At 42.1% G+C, this 25,961-nt stretch overlaps 1 protein-coding gene across 8 annotated transcripts in view; it reads right to left on the reverse strand.

Annotated features, from left to right (window-relative positions):
* Positions 1–22,969, reverse strand: part of LOC116944905 (PTB domain-containing engulfment adapter protein 1-like) — an 84,435-nt gene extending 61,466 nt beyond the window's left edge. For 2 of the 8 annotated variants that reach the window (XM_076071567.1, XM_076071576.1), the window contains exons 1-3: positions 22,361–22,965; positions 2,187–2,252; positions 1,097–1,158 (exon numbers count right to left, since the gene is read on the reverse strand). In XM_076071567.1, the coding sequence (XP_075927682.1) occupies positions 1,097–1,158; positions 2,187–2,214 (90 nt within the window). In that variant the 5' untranslated portion in view covers positions 2,215–2,252; positions 22,361–22,965. Of the gene's footprint in view, positions 1–1,096; positions 1,159–2,186; positions 2,304–21,285; positions 21,350–22,360 lie in introns of all 8 variants that reach the window. The other 6 variants (XM_076071577.1, XM_032958813.2, XM_032958805.2 and 3 more) reach the window with 5 other exon arrangements.
* Between the last annotated feature and the right edge of the window lie 2,992 nt (positions 22,970–25,961).

Consider the following 25,961-nt stretch of genomic DNA (forward strand, 5'->3'; position numbering starts at 1 on the left):
TAAAAAATCAACTGCAGTAAATTATGTCAGTCTTATTATTGCTAAAGCCACCATTACCAATATTTAGGTATATACTTTAGTGTCACTGTCTTAATGATCATTATGGTAAATGTTACTGTTGCATTATCCGAAAATCAGTAAGAGATGTGTATGCCTGCATGCTTGCATTTGAGTTATATAATGTTACACAATAAACCCTCGACTCTTCAAAACGTATTTCACGTTTACTAAAAAATTGTCAGAAGCCAATTGGCTAGAATAAACGAGGTTTGAATGCACTAATTCCACACACAATTACAATAAAATAGACTTCTTCGTATTTTCTCTTGACTTAAAAGCTTTCGTGACTGCAGGAAGTACAATGGCCACCTCCACAGCTTCGTCGTCGTAGAGGTATCCCAGCTCTCTCTGATCTTACATTTACATGCAAATGTCATCACTAGCCCCACCCACTTCGCTTATGACCCTTGGGCTACACCCATCTCAAACCTTTATAACATCCCGCCTCAGCAGCTCTCCCGCTATATTTTTTCCTGCCTCAGCAGCTCTCCCGCTATATTTTTTCACCTGATGACGATCGCTTGTGTTGCGATCGAAACGTCGTGATATTTTTTCTTATTTTTCTATCTACGTGGCTTTATCTTCGTATTATGTGATAATTTTGAGTAATGTTGCCCAAGTAAAACCATCAGGGCATCTAATAGGCATACAACAATTTACAACCTGGTGATTCAATGAAATGCCACGAATTATGTTTTCCAATTTGATTCAAGACTCAATATATTTTTATATTGTTGTACTCTTATTTGTTTTGCTTCCTTTTTTGTGTCTTGCTTGTTCTGTTGCATTAATTTGTATTCGCCAAAGGTACACCTATGCTTTATAATCAGCATGAAGCATAAATGATACATTATTAGTGTCACAAATGTATGTACGTATTGGTAGATCAATGAATTGCTGTTTTCCTGCTATCTCAGCATCTGCATTTGTGCCACGTTCAGCAATTATTTCATTATCAGTGTCAGGTATACCATATAATATACATGTATATGGATTCATTGTACTATGGTAGTTCCTGGCAGGTTTTACTGTGTACCTTAACAGTATAGAGGACAGAGCCCAGTATGAGGACTTCAGGGGGGTGTATCCAAATCTTGTCTGTCACAAGAAAAAAAATCACAATATAACCATTACACGAATGACAAACACAACTCCAGTGCCATAATTTGATCTGCTCCTGAGGGATGATGGATTGAGTTGACCCTGACTGGAATTTGTACTTAGAATTCTTCGAATCTGGGTAAAGCGTTATGTTACCATGTCACCCCAAACAAATGACTGAAAGCGAATACTATTTAAATAAAGCATCCATGTTTTATTTCTGTGATACAAAATATATATTTAGTTAATTTCCAATGCTTCTACAGTAGGTTCCATTCCAAGAATGGAACATCCAGATAATTATATACTGGAGATGGAAATTGAGCGACAGCCATAATTCTGGGTTGATGGATCGGAATCCCTTATCAAATGGTAATCACTGTACATATCAAAACTTGAATGGAATTACATGGGGGAATTATAATCCAATAGAAATGGCTTCTAGCATTAACTCTATAAATCTTGCTTCCTTGCCTCCCTTCAAACAATTATGTAATTTAATGCTGAGGTAATAGAGGGTTCTTTTAAAGGCTTTTAAAACTTAAAATAGATTTAAGATCAGCAGATTAAGAGGCATTTGATGTTTTGTCAAATTGAAAGATTTCCCTGGTTTAACCCATGTCTTCCCACAATTACATTAAATACATTATTGTTCTGTCAGGGTCAAAAACTTGTATATTTTACCATTCAGCTAAAAGGCGTAAATAAAACACATTTCAAAGGACCAAAAGCTGATTATTTAGGCTCTTTAGCTGGCTACTGGGGTTTTAACATGAGCAGAGAATAACACTACATAGATCGTAATTGCAAGGCATTATTTAAATTAATAACTAAGTATCGTATTCGCACACTCAAATAAGGCAACCAGTGCAACAACAATCCACATTTAACCAAAAAGAGCACTGTGTGAAAAAAAAACTCACAACCAAAACAAAAAAGACTTGCAAAAACAATAAACAGATAGACGTTTTAAGATGGGTACAATTTTCACATGTCAAAGAGTACAATGAAAAGCAATCACTCACCTTTGCGTTTGTTGAAGGGACGTGGCATTTTCTCACGATCGTCGTTGCCAGGATGTTTGACTGCAACTTAAACAAAGAATATGCAATATTGCAAATTCATTTGCATTGCTTTCGTCGCTGTGGAAGATATATGTAGAGCAAGCAATAAAGTTTAGCTGGATTGAGTTTGTATCCTCCCCGCAAAAACACAGCCAGTCTAGTTAGTTATCCACAAAAACATGTCAATGCCAAATTATTGACATTACATGCAATTAACCTATTGATTTTTATGAGGAGGATTTCCCCTATTCAATGATATCCCCGTATATACGTTTCAATGTTACATGCAGCCTTTTTTTCAGAAACAGCACAATATATACTGCACGTTGGCATGATCTCAACACGCCGTTCTAGTGTCGTGATGCAGTGCTAGCATGATAACATATCTGTAAATGAAAATAAATGAACATAATGCAGCATTATGGCATCCACTTGCCCCAGGGTAGGTCAAACGCCTCTCACTGCATGACAGTTGTGACTTGCAATGCCTTAGCAGCAAGTTCAATCATTAAAATTTATGAAAATCTCTTGATCTAAAACCCAATGGGTGATGGGGTTAGGAAAGAACATGGGAATCCTGGAGGATACTATATGTACACTGTGTGTTGACATGGGATGCTGTTTCACACTGCTTGCTGAGAGAAATCCAAGTAAAGTTTTCATTTCTAATTAAGCATAACTTTAGCTCAATTTAAATGTGGAAAATAATGCATAACTTACAATCGGGTTGTTACCATGATGCTAATTAAATGTTATGGCAATTGTTTGATTTCCATTTGGCAAGTAGTGTCTGGGCTAAACTATACATTGAGCTATTTGGATGGTAACTTGACCAACTAGTGAGTTTCTCTGGTGGCTCTTTTTTTTTTTTTTACAAAAAACAGCCCTGAATTTCAACGAGCCATGGGATGCAGGTGTTTTTTTTTTATTACAATGCTTATTTAGTCGAGATAGGCTCACTGAGTGACATGCCTCTTTTTGAGGACAGTTCTGTCAAGTTTTCTTAGTAGGGGGGCAATGATTGCTATGTAGTGTATATTCCAATCGAATAATGTGCAGGTAATTTTGTCGAAATTGACAAATTTGGACCAGGAAGCCGGCACAAAATGGCCTACTCTTGTGAATGACGTCGCGGGGGGTGTTTAACATCCACTGTGATCGGGCAGCACGTGTATATTTTTGGTTTCAAAAGCCCCGCAGGTAAGAACTAGGGCGGCCGCTTATTTAGAAACCCTGGGAGTCTGCGACAGGCGAGGAATTCGCTGCCGTGAGGCCGCGTCACCACTTGGACAAATGCTGCTGCCAAAACGTTGCTACAAAGTGCTCTGAATGCTGATGGTCTACAATATCAGCTAACCTATGAAAGTCATGTTTTTGTCTGTCAGTTTGTTTGTCCATCTGTCTGTCTGTCTGCGCACGCGCGCTTGCGAGGGATTTGGCTCTCAAACCGTGGGGTTTACAGTACATCGAAAAAAAAATGGCCAGGCAGCACGCCGTAAGCCCCGTGCTTGGCATAGGCCTTTTCCACCTCCGTCACCTTTAAATTAGTTCAAATAGCGTTTGTGTGCGATTTCTCTTTATTTATTTATTTCCCCGCACCGCTCAAGCTGCACGGGGGTTGCCCCTGGCAACGCACCCGCGTCATCGGTGGAGGGTGGGGGGGATTTCTCCTTCGCGTTCAAAATGCAAAAAAAAAATACACGCAACTCTGAGGTAAATTCATCAAAGTGTCATGTCCTCTTCTCTCCCTCCACCCCACCTACTATAGGGTCGGTAGATACTAAGATTATAGCGCTTAGATAGTATTATTGTATGGCGGGGTGATGGGTGGGGGGGTAGCGGCCCAGCCCCCAGCCTGGCAATGTGTCACCTCCTCTGGCTGGGCAATCTAGGCGAGGCCGCGGGCTCTGCAGGGGACTAGGCCTCACCACAGCAATGTAAAGTACAATTTTATTGAATCTTTCGCCAAGAACTCAGGTTCATTGTTTACTATTATGAAACAAATAAGTTCGCAAATATTACAATAATAATGTTTGTGTGCAGATAAGAACTCAGGTTCATTGTTTACTATTATGAAACAAATAAGTTGGCAGATATTACAATAATGTTTGTGCACAAAACTACATTTTCATTTTTAGGTTGCTAAATATTTATTTTTTAGCTGTGTTTTTATGACGCTGTTAGTCTGTGCTGTGACCTGCTGCCTGCTGTTTAATTAACACTGCTAATTTTGATTTTACCCATTATGAGTGTATGCCAGTCTATAATCTGTTGCCTGCTTCTTTACCTCAGTGTACTGCCAGGCTTTCATGTCGACTGTATCCTGCTTTTTCAGCTGCTGACCATATTGCCAGCTTTTTATGTCCACTGTAGCAATGCTTATGTCATTGAGTCGCTGTACTGGCAGTCTATGATCTAGACTGTAGCCTGCTTCTCAACTTACATGTGCGTACTGCTGCTATTTAATGTAGACTTATTTCAGCTTATTTCTTCAATGCATTTCTATTGTTTCTATTGCTTACGTCACGCTTTTTACTGATACGTAGTACTGCGATGCTGATTAATATGTTCTACTGCTAATTACGTTGGACTTTCTTAGTTACAGCCCATTGCATTTCGTCTATCGTTTTGTTACATTCGTGGGAACATCACCCTATTAATTGTTGCCGTACCGCACCTTTACTTTCCACCAAAGCGGAGAGCATGCAGGGAGGTTCAATGCCCCAAATATTGTTGACGTTGCTTTCTTACGGTGGGTGAGGAACATTGTGAGAGAAACATTGTTCTTCCATACAAAGAAAACACCATCGCATGGTTTCCTGACACTAACAGAGCATAAGACGCCCTACAATAACACATTTTCCTGTCGCAAGACCAACATGGGTACCACGTCAAGATTCCTCCAATTACAAAGCTGCAGGACAAAGACATCCTCACAAAACTGTCTCCTCTAAAAAAACATATTTCTTCGTGATCATGGACAGAGGAGGAAACCATATATTATGGTGCGCCAACCTCTTTCACCAGTATGTTGTCGATGAGCATGCCAACATTGAGAGTGAGCGCCTTCTTTACATTCAACTGAATCAAAACCGCCTGCGTGTGAACAGTATGCTCATCTCTGGAATGCCATCAATGCCGAAGGAGATGCAAACGGTCACAATGTGGGCTGATTCGTTATTTTGCCTTCATCCTTCGCAGCTCCACCAAGATACATGCATGAGTAGACTCAGAATGCCATGATGTACATGAGCAAATATGTCATGCCCCATCTCTTCATCACCTTCACTTGCAATCCCAAATTAAAGGAGATCCAGGTTTACCTTTATCCAAACCAAAAGCCACCAGACAGACCTGAAATCTTAGCGAAGGTCTTAAAACTAAAAGTTTAGGACCTCATGATGCTTATTACGACCAATGAAGGCGGCGTCTTTGGATAGACAAGGAGTAACTTGCACACCATTGGGTGGCAAAAACGTCGTCTTCCTCATGCTCACATTTCGCTATGGATAAGGGAAACAATTAATGCAAGTCACATTGACACATTTATCAGTGCTGAGCTACCTCACCCCCATCAAGACCCTGCCCTTTTTCTATGTGGTCTGCAGCCAAATGGTCCATGGCCCATGTGGCCAGTTCTATCCAAATGCGCCATGTATGCAAGATCTCAAGTGTACCAAGAGGTATCCACGGAACTACTTGACAGACACTCAATCGGCTCATGATGGCTATCCTCTATATCGTCACAGAAATACTGAGCATGGTGGATGTCAAACAACACTCAGACCTGCCACTAACTCGCTAATTAAGGTTCACAACCGGAGGATCGTTCCCGATTGCCCTCTTCTGTGCAAGATCTTCCAGGCCTACTTTAACGTGAAATTCTGCTATTTAAAAAAAACCCCATCAAATATGTTTGCAAATACATCAACAAAGGCTCTGACATGGCTGTCTTTGCCTTACAAAACAGAGGGGCAAAGTGTGCATGAGCTCAAACTTTTTTTTCCAAGGAACATACATCAGCAACAATGAGGCCATTTGCTGAATTCTTGACTTCCCCATCCATGACCATTCCCCCACAGTCGTCCATTTGTTACTTCACCTACAAAATGGTCAACACATCTACGTCACCAAAGGAAATGCCCAACAACAGGCCCTGGCTCCACAACATACCACCCCTTATGGCGTTCTTTGTTTCGTGCCCAAGTGACCCATTTGCTGCCAACCTACTCTACCATTAAGTTCCCTCCTACTATACATGGACAGCTAAAAAAATTGAAGCGACGTGCTGCTGGCGGTGAATCTGATGCCTTAGGACGAGTCTACACAGTTCATCCCAACAATCAACAGTGCTACTTTCTCCCAATGCTTCTCCATGTTGCCAAAGGGCACAAATCTTTCCAAGACCTCTAAACAGTGAAAGGAGTTGTCTGTCAAACATACAGGTAAGCTTGCAATCTTCGTGCAATTCTTGTGCATGATCACCATCTACATGAAGCTATGACAGACGCTTATGTTGGTCAGTCCCCTTTCCAACAGGCATTGCTCTTCTACATTAATCTTCAAGTTTGCAGCCCATCTAACCCCATGGGACTCTGGCAAAAATACAAAGAGGGCCTGAGTGAGGACATCCTCCACGGAGCTCAAAGAGAAAATACAAACCTCGACGTCAACTTTTCTGATGTCATCTTCAAACAGGCCCTCATCCTCCTTCAGGACAAACTGCAATCCATTGGTGGAAAATGCCTCACGTCTATGGAACTACCAACACCCTAGAGGGACATCCTGCATACCCTTGCTCAAGGGACCCTACGTGAAATATGCTATTATGCTTTCCAGCTTCTTAAATTTAGTTAGGAAAATTAACCACAGCTGATGGATGCACAAATAGAAGCCTACACGGAAATATTGGAAGACATTGAGACTACAAATCGAGTCTTTTTTTTCCTTGATACACCTGCCAGTACTGGGAAGACCTTTGTTTTCAAACTGCTCCTCGTTATGGCTCGCCAGAAAGAGAAATTGCTCTAGCTGTGGCATCATCGGAGATTGCTGTGTAAGTCGATGAGGGTGTGTCTGTCGATGTGTGTGTGTTTGAGTCCATATGTGTGTGCGTTTAGGTCCGTGTGTGTGTAAGTCGATGTGTGTCTGTGTCTTTTTTGCCCGGGCAACGACAGATGTCTGTGTGTGTACATCGATGTGTGTGTGTGTGTAAGTCCAACTGTGCGTGTCAGTCCATGTGTGTGTGTCAGTCGCTGTGTGTTTGTCTATGTGTGTCAGTCCATGTGTGTGTGTACGTCGATGTGTATGTGTGTGTGAGTCCATATGTATGTGTAAGTCCATTTGTGTGTGTAAGTCAATGTGTGTGAGTCGATATGTGTGTGTAACTCCATGGGTGTGTATTTAAAGTCCATGTCTATCTGTGAGAGTCCATATGTGTACAGTATGTGTGTAGGCCAATGTATGTGTGAGTCTATGTATGTGTGTGTGTGTCAGTCCATATGTGTGTGTAAGTCGATGTGTGTGCGTGGGTCCATGTGTGTGTGTAAGTCCATGTGTGTGTCTCTTAGTCGATATGTGTGTGCGTAAGTCCATATGTGTGCTTAGGTCGATGTGTGTTTGAGAGTCTACGTATGTGTGTGTGTGTGAGTCACTGTATGTTTGTATGTCGATTTCTGTGTGTAAGTCCATGTGTGTTTATCTAAAGTGGATGTCTGTGTGCGTGAGTCCATATCTGTGTGTGTGTGTGTATAAGTCGATGTGTTTGTGTGCGTGGGTTAATGTCTGTGTGTGTGTCTAATTCGATGTGTATGTGTGTGTCTTTTTCGCCCGGGCAACGCCGGGTACTTCCCGCTAGTATATATTTAAATGTCTGTTTGTGGGTTTGTTTGTGGGTTTGTGTCTGTTCGCGTGCTTGCAAACGATTTCCCTCTCCAACGGTGAGGTTTACGTAAAAAAAATAGCCAGGTACCAAGCAGTAAGCCCCGCGGTGAGCAAGCGCTATTCTTTTTTCACATCCGTCAACTTTAAATGAGTTTAATTAGCGATTTAGTGCGATTTTTGTGTGCTTATCATTTATTTATTTATCTTTGACACGTGCACGATCATACGAACTCACGCGCCTTTAGTGGGGGGGGGGGAGGGCCCATGCCAAGGTACACGCCTTCGGTGGTAGTGAGGGGGACATTTTCTTTCACGTTAAAAATGCTATAAAAATAGACTAAATGGTGACGTTAATTCTTCACTGTGTGATGTCCCCCCCACCCCGATGCGTGCAGTTATTACTACTAGACAGTCGACTAGATGCTACCACTATAGGCTGTAGATATTACTGCAGAGCGGCCGGGGAGATCGTGGCTGGGGGATCAGGGTAGCAGCTCAGCCCCAGCCTGTCAAGGTGCCACCTCGGCCCCCTGGACAATCTAGGCGAGGCCAGAGGCTCTGCACGGGACTAAGCCTCACCACGCCACTGTCAGGTGAGTACTTTGTGCTATAGAGTCGATAAATATTGCTATACAGTCAGCATGTACTACTGTAGTGATAGCAGGTATTACCATAGTTAGTATGCACTGCTGTAATCATAGCAGGTACCACCACAGTCAGTATGCACTGCTGTAATCATAGCAGGTACCACCACAGTCAGTATGCACTGCTGTAATCATAGCAGGTATCACCACAGTCGGTATGCACTGCTGTAATCATAGCAAGTACAAGCACAGTATGCACTGATGTAATCATAGCAGGTACCACCACAGTTAGTACGCACTGCTGTTAGATTTTTAAGAGTAGTTTTGAAATATTTTTAAGACGGGCAATGCTGGGTACTTCCCGCTAGTTATAATATAATTTATGTGCAGAGATGGACTTGTGTTTTTTATTCTAAATAGCATTATGTAATCCTCTATAATATAATGCGTTTTTGTACAATGTTAACTATTTTATGCTGAACTGTTGGTGAATTGCTCCTGCCTATGAGTTCTGCCAAACTTGGCAGCATTTGTTGAGCAGCCATATCTCTGGTGATGGAACTCAGAGAATTGAACCAGCCCAAGACTTGACTCCTTAAACAAATGTGGCTGGAAAAAAAAACATTTCTCCAGAAGGCTCACTGGCATATTGAATACATTCTTATTTTAATGTGGAGAGACACACTTTTTATTTATTTGCCAATAAGGCCAGGGAGGTTAGAATTAGATGGTCTGAGCATGTGTTTAGAAAAAGACAGAGAACTTGGAACTAAAAGTGCTATGGAGATTCAGGTATAGGACATACTGAGAAGAGGGAGACCAAGGTTCATGAAAGGTTATGGTGTGATGAGAAAAGAGGCACCGAACAAAAGAATGTGGAAAAAGAACCTGAGAAGCTAACCCAATGCTCTCATTGGACTCTTGACTATGAAGAAGATGCATTTTCATCTACTATTATGGTCAGCATTTCAGCACAAGTTATCTTCAATTTCAGGAGAATAAACTGAATATTGGGACTTGAATTTGTTTTACTGTTTAATCCCTGCACATTACAGTTTCCTTCATATGGACTGCATGACCAACTGGAATTGATGCAAAAACATTGCTATTATCCAGCAAAACAGCTTTAAGACTCATCTTCGATGAATCAATGAACAGTCTCCACTCATCTGGATCATGAACGATGTTGAGGGCTGCCATCACACCATCGATATTGTTGCAGTCTACAAGATCACCTTCCATGAAGAAGAATGAGACAATATCATTTTGATGGTCATTAAACATGGAACCCTAACAGCACCTGCCAGGAGATTCTACTGCTGCAGTCTGGAGCCCAACAGCTCTGCCTTACTCTTGGTTAGTTTAAAATCCCTGACAAGGTCTTTCAATTCAACTTGTGTTATGAGGTTTGGTTCAGAAGAGGAGGATGGGAGAACATCTGGGTCATGTGACATTGATAGTTCAGGACCAGCAGTTTCATCCTCTTCCTCATCTGACTCAAGTGATAATTATTCTGGTGCATCAAGAACCAGCAGTCCTTTTCCGTGGGGTACTGGGCGTATATTTGATGGAATGTTTGGATAATGCACAGTCTACTTTACTTCTTTGACACACCTTCCCCAACTGGAGGCGCCATGCAAAAGTAACAATTGGTGATATGATCTGTTGGCTCTGTCCAAATCTTTGGCATTGCAAAAGGCATAGATTTCCTTTTCCTGTTTAACCACTGGCGAAGATTTGTTGCACAAGTGTTGCAGCATATGTGTGGGGCCCACATCTTGTCCTGATCTTCAATTTTACAGCCAAAATAAAGATGATCTGCTTTCTTAACCATAGTGGTTATATTTCGCTTCTGTAATGCAAAAGTCACTTCACCACAACCATAGCAGAAGTTATCTGCTTTGTGCACACAAGTAGGAGGCATCTCTGCTCACTTTGGCTAAGCAGAAATGTGTCTCTTTGCAAAATGAAACACTGACAAATAAGAGAGCACGACACTGAATGATTTCTAGAGTTGATATAGGGCAATCTTTTCAGTAGAGGGATGTAAGCCTCGTTATGATTGCATCATCCATGACTTCTAGGAATAACATGATGCAATTCATATCATGTACGATGCAATACCAGGTTCAGATTGCATCATTCATTGTTTTGCTCAAAATGCAAGTACTGTCCAAACCCAGTTACAGATTTTTTTTCATAGATCCATTCAAAGATGTGTTGAGGCGTAAATTATGACTCGGAGGCAGATCTTCATGTAGGGGCTTGCGCCAGTTGTTTTATTAAAGACTTCTCTTCGCACACGACTCCGTGTACTGCCCACTCACTGCTTACACTCCACACCCCAGGGGAAGGGTATTGGGGAGGTCCCTAGCACACCCACAGGCTACCCTAGCCTGGTGCCAATTTCCCCCTACCCTGGGTCCCATCGCTCCCCCAGGGGAAGGGTACTGGGGAGGTCCCTAGCACACCCCCAGGCTCCCCGAGCCTGGTGCTAATTCCCCCCTACCCTGGGTCCCATCGCTCCCCCAGGGGAAGGGTACTGGGGAGGTCCCTAGCACACCCACAGGCTACCCTAGCCTGGTGCTCATTTCCCCCTACCCTGGGTCGCAGCTTCCAACTTCACACGTTCCTGGCTCCCCACAACGACCTCGAACATGTCACGGGTCCCATCCTAAATATCCCAGGGGAACATGATGTCACCATCCCGCCCCCTGTGCATGACGTCACCATACGTGATGTCATTGTACCAGAGGGCGAGCGTGATATGACGTCACTAACTACTACTCTACAAATGTATTTAGTAATTTCTGGTTAAAATTGAGATCCCTTCCCTTTATAAATCACATATCATCTGCCATTCCCAAGTCAAAGGTCGTATATACTGACCCAGTAGCATATCTTGAAAACTAGACCCAATCAACAATTTTAAGCATCATTTTCATTCTCAGTGACCCAGAATTAGTAACGTTGGATCACATTTATTTCGGAAACACTTTGGTTACAGACCAGTGTTTTTCAGGAAATTCACAATTCTTATATAATTTTAACAGCTGAAGCAACTTCATTCTATGGCAACCAACATAAAAGTACATAACATAATGACATTAAATGAATATATCTTGATATACAACTCAAATAATGTTGGTCATAGATAATTCACATTGATTTATTTTTCAATGTCGTTCAATGCTTTTTCTGCCTTTTATCAAATCATTCTTCAGCCTCAGCTAAAGTACTCTTTTTACCATTTTGACCAAAAAACACAGTAATCACATCGTAGAGCATCATTGGCTAATAATAGCCATTCCTCTGATGATTTTGTTGAAAAACAAACCTCTTTTGATCTGGATTATAAACTGGATCCCTTCTCACCGTTGAATGCCATTTTAATCTATAAATCCTGAGAAAGTGCCACATGCTGGAATGGAGCCCACGCTTATTCGACGTATGATATCACACCAAATACGTTTTACTTCCAAAAACAATGTAAGAGTACAGGGTGTTTTAAAACCATGGACCCGATTTTAAATCGCTATATCTCTGCAACCACGAACCGCCCATGAATGAAACGCTTACCACTTGAAAGGGCGGGGCATAGAGTTTCAAATGATTACCGCTAGATGTCTCTTCCCGCCCACAAACAGCCCCTAGCCTCAGTCATTCTCAAGATGGCGACCCCACAACACAAGGGGCGTTTTGCGTTCTGCAGTTCAGCAAGACTGAATCCATAATTGCGGTGCAGCGTGCATTTCAACGGCGTTTTGGCATTGATCCGCCAATGTCAAAGAGCGTTGGTACCGACAATTTGAGGAAACGGGCTGTTTATGTAAGGGGAAGAGCACAGGGCAATTATGCGCCTCAGAGGAAAACTTGACAAGAATTCAAGAGAGTTTTCTGCTGAGCCCGCGCAAGTCCACTCGGCGTGCCAGCTGAGAACTTGCGATTCCTCGTACGACTGTCTGGCGTGTGTTAAGGCGACCTTTAATCATGAGGCCACACCGGTAGCAAATGGCACAGGCTCTTCGTGCAGGCGACAAATGAAAGCGTGAAGAATTTTGTGATGCGATGTTACAGAACATGGAGGACGACAGCTTCTTACTGCGTTTGATTCTTAGTGATGAAGCAACGTTTCATCTAAGCCGTAAAGTTAACCGTCACAATGTGCGCATATGGCGATTAGAGAATCCACACGAATCTGTAGAGCACGAGCGTAATTCCCAGAAAGTGAACGTGTTTTTTGCTGTTTCTCAAAGAAAGGTTTATGGCCCTTTCTTTTTCGAGGGAAACACAATTATGGGGCAAGCGTATCTCGAAATGCTGCAGAATGGCTCTTTCCACAACTTGATGAAGATTTCAGCAAGACGGAGCACCGTTTTCTAAGTGACGCACTGCCTCAACGTTGGATAGGTCGCACGGGACCCCGAGACTTGGCGCTACACTCTTGGCCCCCAAGATCAATCCCAGACATCATCACACCCTGCGACTTTTTCTTGTGGGAATACGTCAAAGACCGTGTTTTTGTGCCACCATTAGCGACTAATCTGGATGACCTCAAAAACAGAATCACGGAAGCGGTAACTTCAGTGGAAGAAGACACTTTGAGAGGCGTTTGGGACGAATTCAACTATCATCTCGATGTTGTCCGTACAGCAGGTGGAGGGCACATAGAGCATATATAAAATGGTTAGTAAAACTTGATAACTCATTAAACTGTTTGTAACTTTTTGTGTAATTGTAACATGTTGCTATCGTGAAATATATTGCTTTGAAATTGGGTCCATCTGTTTGAAACACCCTGTATAATGGCTTCTAGGTTTGCAAACGTGCCCGCTTCTGTGCAAGTGCAGAATAAATAACTATTCTTTACTTCCACTTAATTAAGTTTAATTACGAGTAAAAAATTGCATCGTCAAAAAATATGACACATTCAAATTATTATTCCTTTGTAGAATGTCAGTGCTTGTCTAAGAGCAATTACTGCACGAACAAACTTAATTGCTTAGAATTACTTAGTTTTTCTAACTGACAAGTTCGACTGTGTATTCTAGATTTAAAGCTTTCGTGACTGCAAGGATCCATACTCTTTGGTTCTATTCGGTAAAGTCTTTATCGACTGTGTATGCCATTATGCATCCTTACATATACACTGATATATTCATTCTGAATTCTGAATACAAGTTATTCAACTTCCCTGCACGTAACTTTGTTACATTCCTCAAATGTTGTACGTTGTCCCATGTTAAGCAAAGCAACTTAGATTCTTCTGTTTTGCAAAAGTTCCAGATTACTGAGGCATTAACTCTCTCAGGAAGACTAAATATGAAATACATGCTCATATGCTATAATTGACATTACTATACTCTAATCAAAGCTGTATTAGAAGTATTGCTTTTGGAAGGATTTGGGATATAAGTTGTAATGTGGCTGCTATAAAATGTCGGTGAATTTCAAAAACGATAGCAGAGTTATTTGTTAACATTTAATTCACGTAAAAATACATATTTTAAGCCGATGAAAACTGCAAACAAAATCGTATTCAAACAGATAACAGTATTCACATAAGTATACCATGAATGGTATTGAAATCAAGACTGAATTGTATCACTCATAATCGCGCAGGAGCTACCTATAGATTCCTGGCACGCGAATGGTGAAGGTCGTGGCAAATGATCTTGATACGAATTAAGTGTAACTATGCTTCAATGCCTTCAATCAACCGGCCCACCCCACAGTGCACTTAGAAGAATAATGTCACAATGGACACTCTTTTTGTCCTAGTAGGCACTCACCCCGTGCCTGCTCGAGTAACAAGTGAATATGATTACATATTTACCCCTTCTGGCAATACAACATGTGTTAAGATGTCCGAACACCAAGGTACCAAGTGTTTGAACATCGGTTTTATTGCTTGAAAACCTATTCTTATTTTTCATCATTTTATACTGACAAAAAGGTGCCATAGGTATGTTTACCCCTGTTAGCAGTGTTTTCAGCTAGCATGTCATGCAACTATATTTTGTAAGCATGCCCTTGATAACCATCACTAGGTTGCATTGCTGCGGAAATATACCTCATCTTGTTACACGTGTTGCACCCGAATCAAGAGCCGAATGGCTCACAGGGTTATTCCGAATAAATGAAACTGAAATGAAACTGAAGCTCATCATCAGCCATGATTCGTCCACTGGTGGATGAAGGCCTCCCCATGCAATTTCTATCCATCATCTCGCATCGCAACACATTGGAAGAAGTCAGCATTGGTTGTTCCTGTAGGGAGGCTGGCCTCCATCATATGTCTGTGAAATTCCCACCACTGCCTCATGGCCAACAACAGGGACTGGCACTGCCTACACAAAATTTTAGCAGAGAGACACTTTAAATGTTTTAAAACATGCTGTATCCTTGAAAATCATAGCTCTTCACCGAGGGTATAAATATTGAACAAAACAAAATCATAGAAGTACGGTAAATGGGTTTTAAATTGAAAAATAAATTCTTTAGAACTGATTTGTGTTTAGTTTGATGTCCTTCCCCTGCACCTCCGCTAAGCACGGTTGGCTATGTACGGCGCAAAAGAAGTTAAACATACATTCATACGTTTTACAGTCACCGCCAATCAAACTAAGGACATTTTCAGTCAGGAAGTTGTAATGCCCTTCAAATTATATTTTTTTGTATGACCCCTGGGAGTAGGCATGTGTTGGTGTGAGCGTGTGGTATCCGCTACACTTCTCATTATACCAATTTATGCTCATGCTACTCTATATCACCGACTTGTAATTTTCATCATGATTCTATGAACGCACTTGGGCAAGCAACGATAATAGACAAGTGTAAATTACATTTTAATATATAGTGTATCTTACATGAATATGTATGTAAACCTCTGATATAAGTCCATTTAGTTAAATGTAATACATTCATAAATAATGTAATTGATTTAAATGGAAACTACCTATGTTTATACACACATGCATTTGAATAAACGTATTTTTTTTAATCTAACCGAATTTCACATTAATTATACTTGACACAGTAAGTACTGTATGTTGTAAGTCTGCATATATGCTATATATAAACTATTTTTATATAACAAAATGATGTTTCGTGTAGTCTCAAGTACAAAACATTGTTACACTTGTTTTAAAATCATTAGTTACTACAAAAATCCAATATTAGGGCTGAATATCATTTTAACAGATGTAGTTACAATGTATTTTATTATTTTCAGCAGAACATTAATTGAATACAGGTAAATTGGTCATATGTGTTAATTTGACTTGGCGTCTGCATGCCACTTCTTATATTGATGTATGAGCATCAGTGCTAAAGATCTAGGACCTAAAAATGAAGGTACGTAACTCGGTTCTGTTATATCGCGTTAAAAAGGCGCTAGATTTCTGTTTGGACCATTTTTTTTATTCTGTTCACGTTTAGAAAAAAAAGTATCATCATATCTGTTTAACACGTAGGCTTTCGTGACCAATTATATCTTGTAAATATATAAATGCGTCGTTAAAACCCGCCACCACTCGACACAGCCAACTAGTAAGGGTTGTCATGTTTACAGAACATGCCAATTCCTCACTAGTACAGCACACCGGTGTGTTGGAGAGCCAAGCCACAACATTTACAAACTGAGTACGACGTTTCGCCAGTAATTACAACTAGCTTCATCAGGCGACAGCCAGATTTGTGGAGAAGTCCACCTGTTTCATTCCTCATATAGAGGCGTAGATGTGGTGACCACGCAGCTGCGCTCTTGCACAATGTGGGGGGGGGGGGGGATTACTGAGGCAACGCACATTATGCATGTGCATTATGCGAGCCCTTTCAACTTGTCCTTCCTTCGTAGGCATGCCCTTTGTAGGCATGGATTTTAATAATCTATTATTGGAGGATTGGCTTCCACGCAGCACTAAGACGGTAGCTATCCGAACGGTTAAAGTTATACTGATTTCTTTCAATTTCGAGAGATTCTCTAATTAACACGATAGACAGGAAAGACAAGTTAAAGGGCTCGCATAATGCACATGCATAATATACGTTTAAATGAGTGCGCAGATGGCTGAACAGGCCAATCCGAGCCTGGAATTCTCTGTGGCAACACTGGACAGGTCAGGGAGGATGTAGAGTTCTGAGGTGCAGCCACAAGTCCTTGCTTGGTAGATTTGCGCTGCTGCCTCTTCAAGATAGCACAGGAGCTTCTCCTGCTAGCACAGAGGACTGCACCGTCCTGTACTTTTCTTCTCCAGGCAGGTCGGTCCTGAGCTAAGGGTTCCCAGCTTTTCAGGTCGAATCCAAAGCTTTTCAAGGAAGCTTTCAGGGTGTCCTTGTAACGCGTTTTGGGGCCATCTTGCGCTTGCTTGCCATTCTTCAGCTCGCCAAAGAAGACTTGTATTGGCAGTCTCGCGCAGGACATTCTGGTCACGTGGCCAGTCCATCTAAGCTGTTCCTTCGCAAGCAAGTTGTGGATGCTGGGGATATTGGCCTTGCCGAGGACTTCCGTGTCAGGGATTCTGTCTTGCCACTTGATCCTCAGCAGTTTCCTCAGACAGTTCAAGTGGAGATGATTCAATTTCTTGGCATGGCGCTGGTAGACTGTCCAGGCTTCGCACCCATACAGAAGAGTTGGTAAGACAACAGCCTGGTAGACCTTCAGTTTTGTCTCCTGCTTGATGCCAGTCTTTTCCCATACCGAATCACATAGACGTCCAATGGCTGCACTGCCCTTGCCAATCCTGATGTTAACTTCATCATCTATGTACACAGCACGAGACAGAGTACTACCAAGGTAAGTAAACTTGTCAACGGCTGAAAGCTTTTGCCCATTCACAATGATGGTGGGCTCAGTGTAGGGTTTTCCAGGAGCAGGTTGGTACAGGACTTCAGTCTTCTTTGTGCTGATTGTTAGGCCGAAGTTGTTGCAAGCTGAGGAGAAATGGTCCATACTGTCCTGTAGATCTTTATTTGAGCCAGCAGCCAGAGCACATTCATCAGAAAATAAAAGTTCTCGAACAGTGACTTCCTCCACTCTAGTTTTGGCTTGCATCCTCCGCAGATTGAATAGCCCACCGTCAAAACGGTAGATGAAGCTAATCCCAGTGTTGTGGTTCTGGAATGAGTCTTGCAGCATGGCAGAAAACACCATGCTGAAGAGGGTTGGCGCTAAAACGCAGCCTTGCTTCACCCCGTTTGTAATTGGGAACGGATCAGAGAATTATTGCTGGTCTCTGATGCTAGCCATCATGCCATCGTGAGTTTGCGCACGATGCCAATGAATTTGTCTGGACACCCATACTTGCCCGTTATCTTCCATAGGCCCTTCCGGCTGACTGTGTCAGATGTTTTTGTTAGATCAACGAAAGCCATATATAGATCAGCATTTTGTTCTTGGCATTTCTCCTGTAACTTCTGAGCAGTAAATACCATGTGAGTGGTTCCACAGTCTTTTCTGAAACCACACTGACTCTCAGATCGCAGACCCTAGTCTAGGTGGACAATTAGGTGGTTCAGATGGATTCTTGCCAAGATTTTGCCAGCGATTGATAGTATGGAGATGCCTCGCAGGCCTGCCGATTGCCTTTCCTCTTATAGAGATGGATTATAGAGGCATCCTTGAACTCCTGGGGAACGGCTTCTAATTTCCACAGAGACTGGAAGAGGTCAGTCAGTTTCTCGGCTAGGTGAGGCCCTCCAACCTTGTAGATTTCCGCTGGAATGGCATCGGACCCTGGAGCTTTGCCTGATGAGAGGAGGCTTATGGCTTTGCTGGTTTCCTCAATGGATGGTAGAACAGCAAGGGACTGGTTTATTTCAACTTGAGGCAGTCTCGCAATTGGCTCCTCATTTATGCATGATGGCCGGTTGAGGACTGCGCTGAAGTGTTCAGCCCACCTTGCAAGTATTTCGTCCTTCTCTGTGAGGAGTGTTGTTCCATATGCATTCAGGAGAGGTGAAGTTCCTGAGTGTTGTGGACCATAGACCTGCTTGAGTGCATCATAGAGGCACTTGGTGTTGTTACTGTCAGCGTAGAACTGAATCTCTTCAGCTTTTGCGCACAGCAAGGTGGCTTGCATGACTGAGTCTCCGCTGGACAACCCTGCGAATGTTGAGGAAGGCAGTTTTCTTTAAGCTTGAGCAGCTGTCATTCAGATAGGCTTTATGCAGGCGATGTTTTTCGTCAAGGAGTGCTTGGATTTCTGCATCGTTCGCATCACACCAATCTTGATGTGTACGTATGGGAACACCACGTGAGTCAAGGGCTGTAGAATGCAGCACGGCCTTGACAGCAGTCCAGTCTAGCCTCAGCGTCTGTGTGCTCGAAGCTTAGAGACTCCAGGTGATGGTCTAGAGCGTCAACAAAGGCCAGTCTGGTGTGTTCCTGTTGTAGGCGAGTGATGGTAAGACGCTTGACACGTCTTTTTCCTTGTGGGCGTCTGGGAGGCTTAATCCGGATGTTAAGTTGGGAGATGATGAGACGATGGTCAGTCCAACATTCAGCACCACGCATTGCCTTGGTTACCCTGACGTCGTGCCGGTCGCTCCTCCTCATGATGACGTAGTCAATCAACTGCATACTACAAGCCAGATAAAGGCAGCAGTGCATCTGCCTTGAACCCGGGAGTGGCATCTGTTGGTGACCTTGTGCCAGGTGTCGACATACCACTTTCTTATGGCGGTGGACAAGTCTTTTGAAAGGATGGCCACTGATCATTTTCGAAAAGTAGTAATTTATATACAGCACTCAACCTTAGAGGGATGATTAGCTGAGCCAACCCATAACTACAATTTGAACACTCAACATCCAGCTGTGAGTCAAGAATTATGACAAGGCAATTCGCAATTGTATTTCATAACAATGGCCAAACACCCAATAAAAAATACCAGCAATTTAAAGTGGTGCTTACAACTATGGAAAGGTGTTCCTGTGTAGGCAGGTGGCAAAGGTGGCATTGACTCGTTAAGGCCATTTGATTTCTTAAAACCACTCGTGGTAACACCACCAAATTGATTCGCATCGGCATTAATAACATGTCACACGAGTCTCCCACGCTTGCCCAAGCATTACGAATTCATAGCAATCCATCCCATTGTGATTTCAAGCATTTTGAACGTCATCGGCCTAAAAAGGACATGTCCTGATTACAGTATATAAAAGCATGCAAGTGGAATGACCGCTGTGCATTTGAGATAATCTGGTGCAGTGGTTTGGTTGAGATTTTGTATCTGCACCGTGGTGCTGACACATAATTATACTCGTGTGGTCATAATATAAACAATGTCCGTGATAATGACGAATATATTTTGCACATCAATACAAAACGCCAGCTGATTTACCCTAGGCAATGAAGCACTCCAAAGGCAATAATGAAATACGTAGATTCTCCACCCTTTTGTTGTTCACATACCACCCATTGCTCGTAGGTTTCACTCACAAGTAAATACATATTCTTAGTTGTTTCGGTCGTCGTCCGTTTGAGTTATGGTCGAAACGTCGTGAGAATTTTTTTATTGTTTTATATATATTTTATTATTTTGTTGTTTCCCTTCAACGTGACTTTACCGAAAAAACTAAGAATATGAATTACTGCAGTCACGAAAGCTTTAAATCAAAAGTAAATACATGTTTAGTCTGATCTGGTTGGAGAAGTCCCATTTGCCAACAATAACCTCACACTTGAACATCCTCATTTCTTCTGTATTTCATGAAGAAACCTGAATAAGTATTCACTTGATTTTTGAAATTCTGACTTTGCTTTTTATAAGTGTATTTTGATACATTGTATTAACTACTGAAATAAAATGTCATGATGTAATTGTTAGATTTGATTTTTTTTTTAATTCATCCTACATAACATATGCAATTTTGTAGATACCTTAAAAATAAAGTTTGATTGTTGTGAGATATTCTGGGCAATGAAAGCTAATTTTTCAACATTATGATTCAAATTATAAAGTAATTCTTATGTTTATCATTGGCACTAATTGTATGTATGTTGAACTTCTTTTGCACTGTACGTAGTCAATCGTGCTAATTGGATGTATTGGGGGCAAGGTGGGGGTTGGAGTTAAAATATTATAATAATTAACATTTGTAAGGCGTGATTCATTCAGGGATATCAGTGTGCCATGGCATTAAACCTCTGCAGTCCGGTAAATGCAACTTCAATAGTTCATTTGCATCATGACAATGAGGATCAGGCACTGCCCTTAAAATCTCAAAGAGAGCTTGGCAGCAATAACAATCTTTATCATGCCAAAATAATAAATTAGTGTAGGTTCAAAAGTGTGTCTTCATCGCTCTCTCTTTACAAATTGCATCTCTATTTTAATTCCTGTAAACAGTGGTGTGTAATTCGTATGATCGATTTAATGATGTGTACAGCCTCTTGGCAATCCACTGCTAGATTAAAGAAGGCCATGTCCAACATGGGACTATGCTTCGTCACTGTGGTCGCTGTGGGTTATTCAGGGGAGGGTCCAGGAGCAGTTCAGGTATCACTCGACACCAATGTTAGCCATGCCCGGGAACAGGCCTGGATTATGACATGGTCAACAAAAATGTAAACCTATTTTCAAATTATTACCTTATTCCATTCTTCTACTACGGCAGTGGTTTCTTAAATCTGTTTTACAAGAGGACGATGAGGTCTGTAAGACAGATATAACAACGAAATGATAACGAGACTCAAATGAAGATGATTTTGGATAATTTGCTACAGATTGCCAAACAAACGTCATGGAATTGCAACTGCATTTGACTTGCTTCCCATGCTAAATGTTACAGATGAGACCATCCCTTGACAGTTTGGCTAGAAAATATAAAGTGTGTTATTCATCATCACGGACACTGTTGTGGCTATGCATGATGCTGCATTGCCTGTTAATTTTACACGGGTTCATTTATCTGATATAATAGTATCACCATCAGGTTAAATTGCAGCAAGGGTGAACAATTACAAAGAATACATGTATGCCTACACTTAGACTCTAGTGCTTGAAGTTAATGAATTATACATGAGGATAGTATATGATTACATTAAATGACTCAGCCACAACAACATGAGAGGAGAGATGTTGTTTTTAGTTATAAACTATAGAGACTGTTGGTAGCCAAATACTATGATGCATATAATAGACGTTTATGCTGTTGGTATATCTTGCTGGTTCATGCTTACATTCAATTAAAAGTTAAATCTGCTGACGTCATTACTTCAGAACGTTACTCGTACCAAGAGGAGGTCATACTGTCGCACCCACATTTGTATGGAGCATTCGAATTTGTTCAATAACGCACATAGAACGTGAAGTGCATTTATTCCAAAGTGTATATTTGTTATTCATAATACAGTTTTATACACGCAAAATTCACATGCCCAATGTTCATTTTGTTTGCAGTAAGCATAAATAAACATACTAATTTCTCAACTTTATCGCATGAGAACAATTTATAAAGACGTACCCAGGGCACATTGCAGTGCCGCTGTCATGCTTGTACATTTATTATTAATCAACTATAGACCATTTTCATTATTTACCAAACGGTGAAAATCTATGTAATATTAATAGCTCATTGCACGGCACGCAAACGCAATCAGCAATTTGACTAATTAAATTAACTCAAGCAATGTAGAGATAGCTTATACTGATAAATTTACCCACCGATGGATCTTGGGTGCTGAGCACCCTGCCTTCCTCGCGACTGCCGCTCTCATCCACGCGCACCGCATGCACGGAGCAAGCACGCGTCCAACCCCCAACTCGACGGGCAGCCAGCCAGCCAGCCCTTCCTTATAAAACTCACTCCCGCCCCTTCGACCCATGACTACCCTGCCCGGTCCTTCCACGCTTGCCCCACACGCAGAGATATATAACTCCCCATGCTCTCACCTCTCCGGATTCGCCCTTATCCACAGGAGCACAATAGCGAATATTTTAATGAGCTGGAATTTAGTGTCATTTATAATGACATTGAAATTATACTCGTGAATTACCGATGTTGCTCTTTTGCACGGATTCGAGATGAGCGTGGTTTTTTGAGAGAGACGCTGCTTTGTGGTTCATTTGATGATCCACTGGACATCTGTGAAAGAAAGAGCTTCATAGCTCATCGGATTCCTCCAGTTTAAATACAGGTTCTGATTATGATCACTTGTGTATTGTTTTTATTTCACGCGGACAACTTATTTTTCTCATAATAAACGTTTTTGGGTTAGATCGTGTTATTTATAAATGTGCCGTAACCCTCCACCACCCAACACGGCCAAACAGTAAAAAATGTGTCACGTTTACAAAGGACAAATAGTTCACTACTTTAGCCCACCGGTGTGTTGAAAAGTGAATCCACAACATTTACAGTTTGAATACGACGTTTCGCTGGTAATTACATCCAGCATCATCGGGCAATTCACCAGAATGGTAAAGCCCTCCACTTGCTCCCAGTCTTAAATAGAGCAGCAGGGTGACGTCATCATTTAACCCAATCTGGTGCAGTGATTTGAGGCAGAGAGGGGGAGGTTATTGTAATTATATAATAGATTGGTAAGCATTAAATTGTTATTAATTAGTATTTGTTTCCCCTGTAAGGAATTGTAATATGCATTGTACTGGTAGGAAACGTAGTGGACTGGAAGCCCAACCGGGATTAATTCACAGGAGGCAGGGGATTAATTGTGTATGTCTATGGATGTCTGTCCACATGTATCCGGACACCTGGATATAAAAAATAGGAGGGGTGGGGCTGGGTGGAGAGGGGAGGGTGGGGAGGGGCTGGGTGGGGAGGGTGGGGCTGGGTGGGGGATGGGAGGGGTGGGGCTGGGTGGGGTGGGGCTGGGTGGGGAGGGGCTGGTCACCCCGTGGTGCCCTTATAAAACTCAATGTTAAACCTACTCACGCCGGCTTGTGCCCGCCCTCACAGTCGGGCATATTTGCGGAATACACCACGTGGTGCCGCCGTTGACCCTTGCCACTGACCGAGCAACCAACGTTCCTAGCAGCCCCCTCCGCAGGAATAATAATACACTTCCTGGCCGCACTAAGCTTGTAGATGTCAGAGCGATTAAAGTTATTTGTATTTCTCTCAATTTCAATGGATTCTCTAATTAGTCTTGGCCAGTAATAATTAGTTTTACACAACACTTGAACGTTATCAAAATAAATTGAGTGTCCATGTTGACAAGCATGTTCTGCCACTGCCGACAGTTGTGTTTATTTTTCTCCTGTGCCACTTTTTATTGAACAGAACTCCTCGCGTTCGACACCCCGTAACTCCGTCGTGATTTTCCAGCTTGTGCTGCTCGCCTGCTTCGCTCCGCTCGCTCCGCTCCCCCTCTCTCTCTCAGCCTCTCTACTGCTAGCCTGCTCTCTCACTCTCTCACTCTCCTAGCCTCTCCACTACTAGCCTGTTCTCTCTCTCACTCTCACAGCCTCTCCACTGCTAGCCTGTTCTCTCTCTTTTTTTACGATCAGAAGAAACAAGAAGATGCTCGGTGTAGTCGGCACTTTGCTTCGTTCATCATTTCGTTTTTTTATGCTTTGCTTTATGTAAACCCCCCCCCCCCCCTTTTTAAATGAAAGATTTAACAAAAGATTTCTCGCTCTGCTCTCCTTACCCCTTCACTCTCTCTCTACCCCCCTCTCTGCCCCCCCCCCCGCTCTACACCGTCTCTTCCTACTCCATGTCGCTCTCACTCTCGTTCACTCTCTCGCTCTCTTTTTTTATAACTACGACAAGTGCTGCATCTGCACGCAACCCTCCTCACAGTCAAACGGCCTCCGACGGGTAGCTTATATCTGCATGCAGAGCTCTCCGTCATCTGCCACTGAGCACACGGCCACCTCCAGCGCCCACTGCTCCTTGAAGGCAGCCTCTCCACTGCTAGCCTGTTCTCTCTCACTCTCCTAGCCTCTCCACTACTAGCCTGTTCTCTCTCACACTCTCCTAGCCTCTCCACTGCTAGCCTGTTCTTTCTCTCATAGCCTCTCCACTGCTAGCCTGTTCTCTCTCACACTCTCCTAGCCTCTCCACTGCTAGCCTGTTCTTTCTCTCATAGCCTCTCCACTGCTAGCCTGTTCTCTCTCACACTCTCCTAGCCTCTCCACTGCTAGCCTTCAGGTGATTGCCTGAAGACGATTGCTGTGTTGCGATCGAAACGTCGTGATATTGTTATTATTTTGATTTGTTTTCTAACTACGTGGCTTTACCGAAAGACCCAAGGAATATGAATACCTATTTTAGCTGGACTCAAGTCATCACACCCAATGCAAACACTGATCACAATGCAGCACAATACAAAGCAAGTTTAATTTTAGTATGTATCCTCTAAATGTAACCTCATCTCAAGACGCTGTTGACAGGCAGTGAACAGCTGTCTCATCAAAGTTCATGAATGCTTCAACACTCTTTTTGCTACAAAAATAAATCAATATGTTGCATTTGTATATACGTAGTACAGGCTATTTTTGTTGTTAAATTATATGCTTTATTCACGACTATGTATCATTACTTTAGTGCACTGCCTTGTCATCCTTTATTATCTTCTTGGTTCTTTCGGTAAAGTCACGTAGAATGGAAATAAAATAATAAAAATAAAACATAATAAAATGAAATTTTCACGACGTTTCGGCCACTTCTATGTGACTTTACCGAAAGAACCAAGAAGATGAATCCCTGCAGTCACTAAAGCTTTAAATCGAAATCCTTTATTGTATATTTATTTTATTTAAATTGTGGAAATAATACTGCTACAACCAATTACTGTCATGACAATATACAGTACATCCAAATAAATTATGATTATTGAGCATCCTTGTGGAAAATATAAGTACCATAATAAATACGCATCAACAAAGCTTCCTTCCCATCAAGTGTCTACAACGACACTCAATGATTATCATGTTACATCTTTTTTATCGCATCTTGTTTCATATTTATACAGCGCCTTATTTAAAGGCGCTTTACAAAGTTTAAAAAGCGGTAACAAAAAGTAGAGATGATTTATATGGCAGTGGCATGCAAGCGTCGAAGAATGAGTGACCACAACAGAGGGAACGTGGGGATCATGAAAGGGTAGGGGAGGGACGGCAAAGAGTGGAGGGGCGAGGGGAGGGAAGCGGAAGGGAATGGGCAATAGAGAAGAGATGAGGCTTCGAGAGAGGGACGAAAGGAGATTAAGGAATGGGCGGCTTAATGTACAGGTAAGTTTATTTCAGTGGAAGGGTGCAAGGAGGGAGAGGATCGAAATCGAGATTGGGTACAGGAAGG

Source organism: Petromyzon marinus, chromosome 2 (assembly GCF_048934315.1).
Source record: "Petromyzon marinus isolate PM22_M1 ecotype Great Lakes invasive population chromosome 2, UKy_Petmar_22M1.pri1.0, whole genome shotgun sequence".
In the NCBI taxonomy this organism is placed as follows: domain Eukaryota; kingdom Metazoa; phylum Chordata; class Hyperoartia; order Petromyzontiformes; family Petromyzontidae; genus Petromyzon; species Petromyzon marinus.